At 41.5% G+C, this 15,501-nt stretch overlaps 1 protein-coding gene across 26 annotated transcripts in view; it reads left to right on the top strand.

The window, feature by feature from the left end:
- MBNL2 (muscleblind like splicing regulator 2) overlaps positions 1-15,501 on the top strand; it is a 74,422-nt gene that overhangs the window by 5,809 nt on the left and 53,112 nt on the right. For 12 of the 26 annotated variants that reach the window (XM_083737868.1, XM_083737865.1, XM_083737864.1 and 9 more), the window contains exon 2: positions 12,893-13,659. In XM_083737868.1, coding sequence (XP_083593994.1) covers positions 13,486-13,659 — 174 coding nt within the window. In that variant the 5' untranslated portion in view covers positions 12,893-13,485. Of the gene's footprint in view, positions 1-2,715; positions 2,961-12,195; positions 12,369-12,892; positions 13,660-15,501 lie in introns of those variants that run through there. The other 14 variants (XM_083737862.1, XM_083737859.1, XM_083737855.1 and 11 more) reach the window with 7 other exon arrangements.

The raw sequence follows: 15,501 nt of genomic DNA, 5'->3' as shown, positions 1-15,501 counted from the left end.
TCTATGTCCTGGCCTTGACCTATAAGTCATAAGTGTTTGGGGAATTCATATTGACTGTAGCAGACAACGTGGCAGGGCTGCCTCTGGCTGAGTTGCTGCTGCATAACGGGAAAGACAGTGGTAAGGCAGCTGTGAGGTTGGCGCAGTGCAAACACACTGGCAGGAGCACAGGAGTTGTGATGCATTGGGCTAGATGCTGTATGATTTTGTTGTCTTTTTACTTATTATTTTGTTACTTATATATTGTATTCTATAGGTTTCAGATTGTAATGCAATCAAATATAAGAAAGGAAAGCAATAAAATGCAATATTAATATTTAAACTGATGGATTGTTGCTTTCCATCTTCCACCATGCATCCACAGATATGCCATGGACCAAATGAATAAAAATGCAATATTAATACAGTTACAGACACTTCAGGTTACATACGCTTCAGGTTACAGACTCTGCTAACCTAGAAATTGTACCTCGGGTTAAGATTTTTGCTTCAGGATGAGAACAGAAATTGTGCGGCAGCAGTGGGAGGCCCCATTAGCTAAAGTGGTGCTTCAGGTTAAGAACAGTTTCAGGTTAAGAACAGACCTCTGGAACGAATTAAGTTCTTAACCCGAGGTACCACTATATTTAAACTGATGGATTGTTGCCTTCAATTTTCCACCATGCACCCACAGATATGCCACGGATCAAATGAATGAAGTTTTCAGGCCACAGTTTGGGAACCCCCAACCTAGAGCAAAACACTGGGGCTGGGAGCATATCCAGTCCACTCTGCAACCATTTCACTTGCTCTTGGTTTGCTTCCGGACTGAATTCAAAGTGCTGGTTTTAACCTTTAAAAGCCTTTTTTGGACTGAGCGGCTTTCATACTTCTCCGACCCACCATAAATTATAAAGATGGATTGGGTGCTGCACCTCTTTTTATTCATTTTTAAAATATATAAGCTGCTCTTTTTTGTCAAAACACCCTCAAAGCGTTGCACTTGAAATTTAAAAACAAAACACACAAGTCAAAATCAGAACAAATCATACTTAGCTTTGGGGAAATGCATCATCTGGTAGTACTAAAAATACGTAGAAATGGGATGCTTTTCACAATCTTCCTAAACGTTAAGAGAGAAGGCACTAGATATGCCTCTTGAAGGAGAGAGTTTCAGAATTTGGATACTTCATCCATGAAGGCCGTCTTCCATGTATTCACCAGCTGAACAGGATGTGGAGCAGGGCTACTCTCTAAGTTCTCAGTAGGTTGGCAGAATCTTGTCTGAGGACAGCAAACCTTTTTTGCAAGAAGGTGTGTAGCCTGTGCTGTGGGTGTAAGTGACAGAAGGCACTCCTGCGAGGTGCAGTATTGGGTCCAGGAGCAACATTGGCCTGTAAGTCTACTTTGATGGGATAGAGCAAAATGTCCCTTGAGCGTCAGCATCAGCCTGATGATGTCTGCATTCAGTCTCAGCTTAATCAACCTCATCCACTTCATCATCAATTCCAAACACTTGCTTTAGCACCTAGCTGTTTAGTTAATGAAGTATAGAACTGGGTTTCATCAACATGATGATGATACCCAACTGCACAGCTCCAGACTATGTTGCCCCATGGCTTTGTGTGTGGGTGTTGAGCAATGTGTAATAGTATCAACTCCTGTGGAGTCCCACTTGACAGAACCCAGTGAGGAGATGAGCTTGCCTCATCAGTTATGGCTCCTTTGCATGTGTTCAGTTAGGCTTCCCTTTTGTTCCCGTTAGAATAAATCACATTTGTTCTTCGGAGTGCTATTAAATGCCCAATGCTTACACTTCGGTGACTGAATGTAGGGATGCTCTAGTCTAGACCATGTATTAACAAGCTGGTCCATGGAACAAAAGTGTCCACAGGCATCATTCAGGTGGTCAGCAGTGTATCCTGTGAACCTCCCTGAGACCTGCGGTTGTAAGGCGGTATACAAATTTAATTAATAGTAATAATGATGATGTATGTAGATTTGTGGATGAAGATGAGTGATGGCACATCCATTGGAATAAGTATTCCTTGTGATTTTTAATTGCATTTTCTTGTTTCTTTTATTTCTTATGATTTATTGTATTGCAATTCAAAATCTACGGCATGCAGTAAAATACAGCGTATGAGAAGTAAAATTATACAGCTTCTAGCACAGTGCGTTACAATTGCTGCAACAGGCAGACAAGTTGTCTTCTAAAACAGCTTTTATTTTGGCAACCTTTTTTTTTTAAGTGAAGGTTACATTACTTGGATTAATATGCACGGACAAATCTCAGTTCCAACAGATGGCAGCCTGTTACCCATAACCCTGTACATGCCAGCACTAAACTGCTTCTGAGAAAAAATGCTGCTGGTGTTGACTCTTTCGTCTGATTTTAAAATGTAAATTATTTCCTTCAGTATTTGTGTGCATGTTCTCATGTGTTTTCTTTCAAAGCATTCTCAAATCAGCCTGCAAATGAATCGGTACAAGAGCATCTGGTGGTGTTTCTCCCCTGCCCGCTTCTTGCATTTCTGTTTTCTTGTAGAGAGGTGTCATTTTACCTTCTCAAGAAACACCATTTTCCAGGGAGATTCCTTTTTCATTGGCGTGGACGCATTGTTTTTGCACATTAGGCAAGCTGCGCTGCCTTGTCAGTCAATGCATTCCAACCAGTTTAAGACCAATAGAGCTGCTGAACTTCTGTGTGATTGGCTACAGTGGACTGGGAGGGATTTTGCTGGAAGGAAGGGCTGCAGTTGTTCACCAACAGAGTTCAGGCTGCCTTTGCTTCATCATCGAAAGGAAAATCCCCAGATAAAGCGTACGGCTTCCAGAGAGGCGGGAGAAAATAAGCAGCGGTAATTATTTCACCCGAGACTTATTCATCGTCATGATGCAATCGAAAAGATAGGACCGCTATTGCATTTAGAGTATTTTGTTTGCGTGATTTAAGTGTCAGATAGACAGAGCAACACAAGGTACGTAGGAGGCTGGTTTTCTTTTACTGAATGTTTAAAGAGTTTGCTGCAGTATGCTGCATACCATATGTGTTGCTTAGGGGGCAGAAAAAGGGACACCCCCCCCATGTACAAAGAGTCTCTGTAGGATGTTTGTGTTTTATTAAGAGAATTCAGTGTAAAGCAATTCAAGTGATCCTGTCTCTCTATAGGGTGATGGGACAGATCTATTGAAAAATAACACATTTTTTGTGGGGAAACAAGCAGTCAATGTTTCTAAAAAGTATTGCATGTCTAAATGAATCCCAATAACTGTGTATCTGGGAAGGGGATTAATGAACTTTGCAACAGACAGATTCGAAAGGAGTTCATGGAATAAAACATTCTGTCTTGGCGGGGGGGGGGCAGATGTCAGCTTAAACTAACAGCACAACCCTGTGCCAGTTTCATCAGAAATAAGCCCCGCTGTGTTCAATGGGGCTTACTCCCAGGTAAGCCTGTGATTGTTTTAGTTAATCTACCTGCCAAAATTTGGCAATGGCCATGATTTCTAAAAGGAATCTGTTTCTTCACAAAAGAACAGTGGAAATCATCGCCCATTGCAATGTACTTCTCCATGATTTGATAGCAGTGATTGATTTGGAGTGTTATTTTCAAACTTGTCATGTTATTTCCAAAGTTGTCAGTACTGTAGAACCCTTATATAAAACAGAAATGGCCAGGCCAGGCTAGTAATAGTTACTGCAGATATCTTATCTATATACATTTTTAATGAGAACACACAGCCAGCAGAATAATTTAATGAGGAGGTCTGGCTTTTAAAGCCGAGACATGTCAGTTTACTTGATAAGAACTAGCTACAAGCAGCAACAGAAGATTTATGTTGAATACTCTCACTTACGAGATTGGGGAAAGCTGCAGTTGGGATGGAGGACTCTGATTCTTCTGAATAGAAAGTTGGGTTTGGAAAGGCAGAATTTACTGTTAATTTCACTGTCTTCTATACCCACTGTGTTCAAGAAGAAATTAATTTGCAGAAATTGGTTGTTAGTTGTTCATTTCTCTCATTTTTTTCATTCTTGACTATTGTTTTTTACACACACATGATAATATGATGAAGGTTTTTAAAACTGAAGAATGAAAAATACTAATTCATGATCTGTCATGGACATTTAAGCATACAGTTCATTTCTCAAAACATTTCTCAATTAAAAGAGTTCAGACTGAGCATGCTTTCAGAGTTGAACTATAATATCGTATTGAGCTGCTACCAAACAAACTGGTATTGCAAAAGCATAATAGTAACTGTCTGGTTTTTAGGGCATGTACTTAAAGATTTATCTAGTTGCTTCTATGCAGTGCAACATCTCTATAATTTTAAGAAATGTTCCAATTTTGTTTCACTGAAAAATGTTGTACCTATCTTTACAAAGTTGCACATAATTTTTAGTTAATCCAAATGCACAAGGGATTTTTCTTGTACAGTATCTGTTAAGTGAGGAGTCGCTTAACTTCTCATTTGTCCTATCATTTACTTCCTGATATGGCAGAGTGTTGATCGGAATAATAGCTGGTGCAATATAGCTGCAATTATATATCCAGTTTTCTGGGATTAAACTTTATTGAACACAATGAGACTTTTGGGTAGATATGTGTCGGATTGTTCTGTGATTGCCTTCATTTGTTCAGAGAGCCTTCTGGAAGGTTGATATTGATATAGGCTGCTTTTCTATTTTAGAACAGTGCCTTTTTGAAATTACTAAAAAAAACCGGGGGGAAAGAATTCCCTTTAGGAATACTTAAGGAGTAATTCTATAAAGCAAGCTTGCCATAAAGTAAGCCAGTTTTAAAGTTGCACCAGATCCAAACTCTGTTAAGCAGTGGGGTTGTTGCTACCAGGCCTAAGCCTGGTAGAGCAAAAACAAGCCTTTAATTAGTGTTTTAGTTACATTTCCCTTTTTCCTGGTTGCCAATTCATATGACTCAGCTGAAAGGGCTTAGAATCCAGACAAAGTCCCACCACACCCCAGAAGACCCCATTTTCAGAGCTTTCTCCAGTTTAAGATTCACTGGATCTCAGGTAAGATGGGATGGAGGAGATACTGGCATATCTCTGGCTGAGCCGAGGTTGAGGGAGTTAAGAAAGCGTAGCCCAGCTGTGCCAAGAATCTCCCTGCTCAGCCAGAGATCTGCTGGATCCTAACCCACTCATCCCAGTGGATCATTTTATCATTTCCCCTGTAATTGTAACTCCTTGTATGGCATTGTTTTTTAATTCTCCCAACTTCAGATTGCTTGTAAAGTATGTAACGGGAGGACACTACTATGTAACTCGCTGGCTGATGTTATATGTAAGCTCTGAGAGATAAATTGAAACACCAAATCTACGAGTACAAGATGAAGATAAGGTGCCACCCTAACAATAAACAAGACCTAAGTTTTTATTTGAATTCTGTTAGTATTATCTAAAAGTAAGATATCTGTCACATATATCTAATATATAATTTAAATAACTTTCCTTAGCCAAAGCCTGGTGACCTCGAGATGTTTTGGATTCTACAGCCTCCACCAACCTCTGCCAGTGTGGCCAGTAATCACGGATGATGGAAACTGCAGTTCAAATGTCTAAAGGTTGTGGAAGGCTAGTTTGGAGTGTTTCAGCATCTTACACAGCATCATGGCAAATACCGCTTTCAGCAGATATAAGAGCAAGCACATAGCGCTAGTACTTTGGGGCTAGACTGCCAGCTCGTTTTCAGGCCCAATTCATGGTTCTCATGTTAGTGTTTTAAACCAGAAACAACTTAGGCCCCAAATATATGAAAGAACACTTCCTTCTCTACAGACCCTCTAGGGGACTAAGATCAACAGAGGGTAGTTCTTCTGCCTGCAGAGGTTTGGTGTAGTAGTGACTGGAAGAGAGGGCATTCTCTGTGACAGTCACTGTGTTGTGGAACTCCCTACTTACAGAGTTAGGTCTGGAATGCTCATTATACAGCTTGCGGAAAATTCTGAAGACGTACTGCATTAACTGGCTTTTGACACTCAGGGTGTATATTTTTAGGACCCACCTTGTTTTGGGTGTTGTAAGTTGTTTTAAAATGTTTTTAATACTGTTTTTTAAAATGTTGTAACCTGCTCAGGGACCTTGGGGGAAGGATAGGATGATGATGATGATGATAATAATGATAATTAATAATGACGTATGGGGTGTTAAGGGACGTGGGTGGCACTGTGGATTAAACCACAGAGTCTCGGACTTGCCTATCAGAAGGTCGGCAGTTCAAATCCCCGCAACGGGGTGAGCTCCCATTGCTCGGTACCTGCTCCTGCCAACCTAGCAGTTCGAAAGGACGTCAGAGTGCAAGTAGATAAATAGGTACCGCTCCAGCGGGAAGGTAAACAGTGTTTCCGTGTGCTGTTCTGGTTTGCCAGAAGCGGCTTAGTTATGCTGGCCCCATGACCCGGAAGCTGTACGCCGGCTTCCTCGGCCAGTAAAGCGAGATGAGCGCTACAACCCCAGAGTCGGACACGACTGGACCTAATGGTCAGGGGTCCCTTTACCTTTATGGGGTGTTAGGGGAGGAGTAGCACCTCTGATTCCCCACTATGCACTCAGCTCTCACCTGTGGCTCCTACAAGCTGTCAGTATGTGACAGCAGCCACACACCAGGAAAGGCTTCAGCTGGCTGGCTAAACCAGGTGTGGGTAGCTGATGGGTCTCAAAACCTCAGTGAGTTAGGGATTTCCCCTACACGCAAAGATAGGCTCCAGCAGCTGGAGTGGGAAAAAGCAATAGCGGGTCCAATGGTCAAGAAGGCAGTTTCGGCACATGCCATAGAGGGAAGTGAGGGGCAGATTGGGCTCAACAACCTGAGAAGGCAACCCATACAAGAGAAGGAGAATTCTGGTCCTAAACCTCCACAGCCTTACATGATATCTTTGGGAGAAGAAAAGGCCAAGGAGTAAACCCTACACAAATTCAGAGTGGTGTCCCTAAGACAGTTGGATGGGGACTTACATGCCTCCTTCTGGAAAATTCTGCAGCCAAGCTGTTGTCAAACGTGTTGCTCTGCTTTCCTTTGGCCCACATCAGAGAGATCTTGTTGTCTGGGCAGCCCAGGACCTCCATACACAATGCGCAGGTTTGCATCCCAGGTAGGTCACTGGTGCTGCTAATGTTCACCCGTGGAGGTGCACTCCATTGTCTCTTGAGACGGATGCCAATAGCAGCAGCAGCAGCAGCAAAAACAACAACAGTAATAATGGAAAGCAGTCACTGTGATAGCAAATGGGAAGAAAATGGAGCATGAAGTGTGGGAATGCGCTGTAACAATAGTAGCTGGGGCACTCCCCTTTTGAAGGACACTGGGCAAGGCAAGATAATAGTGCACCTGAATCATACGTTTGCTCTACTAGCTACCTAAAACCCAAGCTTTTTTCATTCTTCTAGTGACAGTTTTGGGTCGAGACAACCTTTATCAGGATGATGGTGCTCTGTGAATTGGCCCTATGCCACAGTACTTGGGATGCGATGGAGTTGCGTCATGCATAATTTCCTTTTTGCACGATCCTCTGGGGATCTGACTAGTTTGGAAAAGAATTGTCTGTACATATAGGCTGGACACCACTGAGCAGGAGTCGCATGCGCCTCCGTCCTTTTGCTTGAGACATCAACAACTATTTGCTTTCTAAGTTGTTTTGTGCAGTGCGTCAGCTCGCTCTGCTTGTGGCACATTGTGCTCTGGACTGCCAAGACTTGTGAATGGATAGTCCTGCTGTTAGGCAGGAAATTGTGCTAGAAGACTTGTGGCAAAAAGTCTGTGATTACCAAGGTGTGTGCCCTTCATTGGGTGGGCACTGAATGCTCTCATTGTAGAAAGCACAGCTCAAGAGAACTTGGCAGTATATTTTTAACTTCAAGTAGTGTGAGGAAAATGTGAAGTATATACATCTCTAAATATACATGTGGACACTGAAGTAAGGCATGCTAGCCTGAAAAAACTGCTCCAGAAGTATTTAACACTCTTTGCTTTTACTCGTGATGGATGTTGCCTGAGGCTGCTAGCAGAATACATTATGTTTAGAATAGGGAGGAAGGGTACTCCAAATGCCAGGTTTCGTATTCACCTGCAGGTATAAGAAGAATTCGTTAGCAACCATGAAGGTTTCATTTATGCACTGATATTAGAGGGAGTGATGGTGGAAATTGATATGGTTGCTATTGCATGTTATCGTGTTGACTCTTGGGGGATGATCCGGTTCCACTGATTTTAATGGGAATATTAACCATGTGTTTAAATAACTTGCACTGAAATCAATAGATGCTTAAAATCTTTGGTCTGGCAAGACTTTGGCCTTTTGATTTATATCTCATTAGTGCATTAGCTTTTTGGAAAACAAAGAAGAGGTAATGCTTAATAAACATAACTTGTGTATATTCCCTATTGAATTTAATGGGGCTTATGTGCACCTACATTCAATCAATCAATCAATCAATCAATCCAATCAGTTAATTAATTAACAGCCCTTCAGCCCAAGGATCATTGGGCGGTTTACAGTATAAAAACACAAAAATACGTTTAATATAAAGATACTAGTTGGAGTTGTTGTTAGGTGATATTTGCTGATGTGGTATTTGAATTTAGAATACAGTATATGGATACTTAAGAATGACATTGATATAATAAAACTACTATTAAGCAGAGAGGACAGTCTCGTGCAAAAATAAGATTTGAAATTTGCCTTATGTCCTCGAATTCCGCAAACATCCATCTGGTAATTGGTAAATAACAGCTTTGAGTTCCTGCATGAATTAATTAATATCCGCATATCATCTCTTTGATATACTGTGCTCTGCTGTTGCTCCCTTGAGTGTATTGATCTTAATTGCCATTCTTTTGCTAATTTAATTTTAGCTTCTGATGGTAAATTCTTTCCTGTGTTCCCTTCATTCCTTCTTACTACCTGGAGTGAAGCACGAATTAACATTACATAATGTACCCATTCAAATCATGTTTCAATAGTTGACAAGGGATGCAGACCATTATATACATTTTGTAATTTAATAACCACACATATTAAAACCCCAATATATCAAATCCCATTGATTTCAATTGGATTTATTGGCTTGGAGAATTTGTGGATACTTTACACTCTGATCCTAATCCTAACTGTGATTACACGGAAAATAATTTCCAATAATTTTGGCAGGTCTTACTTCCTAGGAAGTGTGTTTATACTGAAGTCTTTGGTTTTTATTTATCTCCCGGCTCAGTTGAAATATTACCTTCTTGATGGTTGAGCCAGTTCATCACAATGGGATTTCACACCACCAAAAAACCTCCGTATGTCCAAATCCTATGAGAATTATGAAGTACTGCTGACATTAACAGCAGAAACCAGATTCTGTGGGGACTTACTAGATAGTAGCTAAGCAGTTTGAACTCTCTCACTTGATTGGGATGAAGAAACGGCTCAAGGGAGTTGAGATCTGGAGACAGCACACACACACTGTATATTTAAAGCACATGACTTACCTCAAAGAATCCTGGAAACGGTAGTTTAACCATTGCAGAGCTACAATTTCCAGCATTTAGTTCCTAGACTACTTCGGGGAAAGTCATGTGCTTTCAATGTGCATTAAACATGTGGTGTGTACACCGCCAGAGAGGCAGCTCCCGCCTAGCAAAGGTAACCTTTAAATCAGACCTCAGCGTAAAGGTGTCCTATAGAATCTTTCCACTTTCAGAGCTGTTGCAAGTTTGCATTTGCTAACATAGCATACGCCTACTTACACTTTTAACTTGCTTTTGTGGCATCAGGAAAGACACCCTCATTTAAGCAATGTGCCTTTTTGCAGCGAGTTACTAATGGCTTTGAAACTAACCTGACTGGCCTGATCACTTTCCACTTGCAAGAGTTGTTATCCATTACATCTTGCCTGGGCTTGACCGACAAACCCACAGGCAGAGTAGACCTAAGGCAGCAGATTTTATTAAAGATTTCACAAACTGCTTCCAAATCCTTGTTTGAAATTGAAATCCTAGTTTGACGTAGGTTTGGAAGCGGTCCTGGTTAGGGCTGGCCTTAAGTTGCCTGGCATTGGCAAGCTTTGGTTATTGCAAACCACAAAAGGGAGGGGTGAAGCTGCTGCGCGTGAGGGGGATGGGGCAGAACAAGGACTGCTCAAACTTGTGGAACATTCCCAATCATTTTTCATTAGGTGAGCATGACATGTGAACCAGTATGGTAAGCTAAACGTAATTGGCCTGTTGGCTTTTCAAAGCTCATCCCGACAAAGAATGGGTGTCTCTCTGCAGTGAATTCAGTGTACAAGCAAGTGACTTTGAAGTTCTTTAACTTTTACCTTAATATGTGTGTATTCTTATTTCGGCCTATTCTTAGGTGAGTTATCTTAGAATCATAGAATTGGAGGGGAAGAATAATAGAATTGAAGGGGACTGCAAAGGTCATCTCGTCCAATACAGGAATCTCAGCTAGGGATACCTCAGTTGGTAGAGCATGAGACCGTTCATCTCAGGGTTGTGGGTCAAGCCCTACATTGGGCAAGAGATTCCTTCATTGCAGAGGGTTGGACTACATGATCCTCACGGTCCCTCCCAACTCTTTCATTCTATGATCGTGTCTTCTGTTCTTAACATTAGATACACTGCAGATTCTTTGAGATTTGTTTCTGATGAGTTGTTTAGAACAGCCCCACACGCCATGCAATACCTGCGTTTGCTGCTCAGTTTCTCAAGCAGGTATAATTTGTGGACTTGCAATGCTGAATGCACACCAGAAGGGGACCTTCAGCCAGCTAGAGCTGTTAGCATGTGCAGACAGCTGTTGGTATGCACCTGCCCTTCATACTAAATGTGTGTTAGTTAAGACACTGGTGTAGTGCTAGTATATCCCCAACAGGTGCTGTGTACAGAAGTTTATTTTATGTGCATTTGATGGGGTTGACCAGTTTTAGCTCATTTCTGAACGAAGCAGAGAAAATCATAACAAAAAGAAAGAGAGTAATGATCTAAGAATTGTGTGAGAAGAAAAAGGTGCTGCTGGACTCCCACAGGGATCTGCAAGCAGTTTTGTGTGGATATTGAAAAGCATGGGGGATAAAATGGAGCCTTTAGGATCCCCATGGCCTAATTGCTGCAGAGGAGAGCAACCATCCGCCAGCACAACCGTTTTGCAAATGACTGTCCCAAGTAGGGAGAAGAACCACTTTGGTGCTGTACTGCCTGCCGGAGAGGGTGGAGTTGCCACGGAAGTGACTTTAGGAAGCTGGTCAGACTAATGGTCCATCTAGTTCAGTATTGTTTTTTCTGCCTGGAAGTAACTTTCTAGGTTTTCAGATCGTGCTCTTTTCCAGCCCTACCTGGGGCCCTTTGGGTGTGCTCTGTTGCTAAGCCATGGCCACTCCCCAAAGTCCAAAGACCCTCAGACTTGCTCTTCTCAGCTCACCTGGTAGAACATTGCAGCTGATGTGAGGGTCCGCGGAGTCCTGAATCCTTCAGACCCTGGTCTGCAGCACCATACGGAGGAGCACGATAACCCACCACACCCAGGAAGGTTCCAGCATTGTAGGGAGAGGTACAGCTGCCCTATCCTGTTGCTTAAGGACCAGTTCAAGGGTTTAACCATGATGGGAAGGGAGATGATGTTGGCAGAACAACAACCTGTGATGAATCCTCACTGCCATTATCGGGGCACAAGGGGTGCCTTCTCTTTGTCGCAACAGATTTCAAAATACATTAACTAAGCTGACCCAATACACAATTATCCAGCCTTGCATAAAGGAATTCTTTTCTGGAGAGTTTTCGCAATTGTAGCAACATGGGCCCTGCTTCCTTTGCAGCTGGTAGTAGATTTTTCCTCCCGCTTTCCCACATGGCCTAAACGCCACCCGTGCTATTATAATGTAAAGCCAGCTTTGAAGTAAACCCAATAGATTTTCTTAATAAGCTCATTGCTATCCTGTAAATAGCATGAGGCACATTAAAAAAAAACCAACCTACCTTATAGTGGCTAGTGGATCAGTGGATCAGGTTAAGTAATCCTGGCAAGGAAGATGTGGTTCATTTTAATGAAATTGTTACTTGTAGGTGAACATTATAAATAAGAAAACAAATAAACAAAGCTTGATCAGCCTTGCAAAATAATTCCATCCATTTGATTCCTAGTACACTTTTTGCTACATTCTGTGGTGCCAGTCACAATGTTTTGCAATGAAATCTATTTAGGGTTACAGACTTTGTCTCTGCTAAGAGATGAGGAACGCTATTTTTTTCCTGGAAGAAGGCACATTCAGAGAAGGCCTTTACCTCCTGAGGAAATGAGGACAGACTGCTTGGAGATAGCTGCTAAATAATGCAAACTAGGACTGCAGCCCTAAACACTGAGCATGCATAGGATTGCCTTGTGAGTAATAAAATGATGAACTGGAAACTGTTATAGAGCCTTCTGAATAGTAAGCACGTTCATCTGCATTATGCTAGGACTAGAATGATCAGTAATTTGTTTTATATTTTTAATTTTAAAATATGTAGCTAGCCCCAAGACTGAGTGTCAAATGCGTTAAAACATTAAGAACTTTGTCTTCTCCCAGCTTAATCCTTCCCTCAAGTAACAGTGGAAAATGCTCATTTGTGTTAGCAGGTCTGAGGTGGAAAAAAACCTTACAACTGATACTGATAGTGAAAGTGACTAGTTAATAATAATAAAAAAAGAACGAGTGTTTCCTGCAAAACTTGTGTTTGTCATTTAAGGATGAAGAGATTAGCTGATTGTGCAGTTTGTGCTATATTTCCTTTACATATCCTTGGCTTTAAAAATCTGTGGCACATTGTAAGAAGCAACTAATGCCATAAAGCTACTTAGATAGGGCGAAAAACCACAGGTAATTTGAAAGTTGTTTGAATAAGATTTCTGCTTTATTTTCACAGGTCCATGCATTGTAAGTGCCTTTCTGAAGTCACTCCTACAAGAAACAATTCGTCTGCTTTTTTCCAGAACGATTTCTCTGCCAGCTCTTACCTTATGTGTCATCTGCAGCAGTTTGCCAGCCACTTGATGCAAAACTGACTCCTGCATTTACAGAGCCTGAGGAAAATATTAGTTTGGGCATGAAAACTGCTGAATGTGTAGCTCTTTCCGTGTAATCAATGCCAACAAAGAGGACACAGTGGGCTAAAATGTTGTTGAGGAATGCCATTGCATGAAAATAAAACTTGCTTAACAAAACGGTGTCAACAAAACCATCGAGGGACTCACATTTTCTACAGCCAGAAATGCTACCGAGCATGAATATTGTGCAGCCAAAAGTCTACAAGTGGCACATATTGATTGATGATTGACATGCTTGCTGATAAATAGTTGTCTCATTCAGCTTCGTGCGCATTGGACTCTCTGAAACATTTATTACATCATTGCTGCAAGGAGCTATTTACATTGAAAGGGTTTCCCTGAGTTGTTGGAATTCATAACTCGAGGTGATTTCATTAACAGCAACTCTCAAAATCTAAATCAGTTGTACATCATGGCTTTGAATGTTGCTCCTGTAAGAGATACAAAATGGCTGACATTAGAAGTGTGCAGGCAGTTTCAGAGAGGAACTTGTTCACGCTCTGATGAGGAATGTAAATTTGCACATCCACCCAAAAGCTGCCAGGTTGAAAATGGAAGAGTTATTGCCTGCTTCGATTCCCTAAAGGTAAGAACTAAACATTATGTGTCTTGTTTATGGCAAGAAGTAATGGTTTATTAAGTAAGATACTGCTGCTGTTAATAGTTGCAGTGTAAATTAAATACAAAGTATGGTTTGTATTAACAGAAGCTTAGAACCAGACTACGATGTGAGCTTCCAAATGTACAGCAAGCAAACCATAGATTGGAACTTGCCTCTTTTTGTTTCCCAACCTCTCTCTATACCCAGCTTAATTAAAGTCACTGCTGTCTGTGTTTCAAAAGTCTGGTCTGGATAGAACAGCAGACTATGGTGTTCCACAGACTAGGACAGGCATAGGCAAACTCGACCCTCCAGATGTTTTCCCATCCCATCATCCCTGACCACTGGTCCTGTTAGCTAGGGATGATGGAAGTTGTAGTCGCAAGACATCTGGAGGGCAGAGTTTGCCTATGCCTGGACTAGGAAGTCAAGGAGGGAATAGGAGAATGGAGGCGGCTGAAGGGGAACGCATGAGCCTGAAACTATTAACGAAAGCCAAACATGGGTTTTCCATTACATCCAAACTAGATCGCCATTCCTTTTATTTGAGGTGTTGTCTGAATTCAGCCTGTGTTGTATCTTATTTGAAGAAGAAGGGGAGGGGCTGCATATTTTCCTTGTAGCTGTGAATCTCAAAAGTCTGTGGTGTCACCTACTATGCCATGAGTAATAAATTGATTTACATAATTATAAGCTCCTGTGTTCCCAAAGTACTATCAAAAGAGGAGACTGCCCACTGTTCCTGCAGCTTTAATTGCTCTGGCCTTACCTCCCTCCTGTCAGCCTCCACAATGTGGAGGTAATTCTTACACACAGACTAATACATTGTGAACAACTTGTCTACAAGGCCACTTTCTCAAATGAATCTTAAATGGCTATGTTTTGAAAACTTCTAATGTTAATGTTCAACCTAGATGGGCTGGATGCACACTCAACTTTACTCAATCCCCTCTAGAATTAAAACTGATGATGCGATTTAGAAAAATCAAAAGATTCAAAAGTGTTTAATATTGTCGTATTCTGAAAGCATCCCAAGCCCCTTTAGCCACAGATTCCTGTAAATGACACCTTTAGATGATGTACTTCTTCTTCCCTTGCTTATTCTATCCTACCCAAGTCAACTGGCCAGGTGTATGAGAGTCAGAGCCCAGTATCTCTTGCCTGCATCCCTAAACCCACTCTTTTATAGACTCCAACATTTCCAATTAGCATACCCAGCACCCCAGAAGCTGCAGAGCCTCACCAAAGCTGTTTGATAGTCAGTTCATGCTACAGAGAGCACATGTCTTCTTTCTTCAGCCACTACCTTCCTAAGCTAAGGGCAGCAGGGTTTCTGGGAGCCCATTGGCTTTTCAGCCCTCCTCCTCATAGTCAAGTTGTGGGATCAGCCTGAGAAAGTCTCTCCGGCTTCTTGAAACTTTTTGTTTGTATAAAGCATAAGAACAACAAAAGTTTTATCGTGCATTTTTTATTGTAATTGGTTTGGTTGTTTATACAGGCTTATTAAGAGTCAAATGCTTAGTTCTGACAATCAAAAGACCTGTTTAATTTTAAAACATTGATGTGGTTAAATGATTAAGGCTATTTTTGGCTTAGTGGTGGTGCTTGGCTAGTGCGTAGACTTTTATGCTCTCTTTCTCAGAATGGTAAGTACTTGTCTGTCATGCCCATTCTCTCTTTGGCTTAGAGCCCCCTTCCATAAAATGTTTTTCAACTTTGCACGTCTTAAATCTAAGACATTTGGATGTATGCATACCCTTTAAGAAGGGGAAGTGTTTGCATCATCACCAAGATGCAAGTTAGTCTGCAAATGTACATCTTGGCGGT

Source organism: Podarcis gaigeae (genome assembly GCF_964106915.1).
Source record: "Podarcis gaigeae genome assembly, chromosome: 4".
NCBI classification, from domain to species: Eukaryota; Metazoa; Chordata; class Lepidosauria; order Squamata; family Lacertidae; genus Podarcis; species Podarcis gaigeae.
The sequence above is the reverse complement of the archived record's forward strand: the minus strand, read 5'-3'. Positions and strand labels throughout refer to the sequence as shown.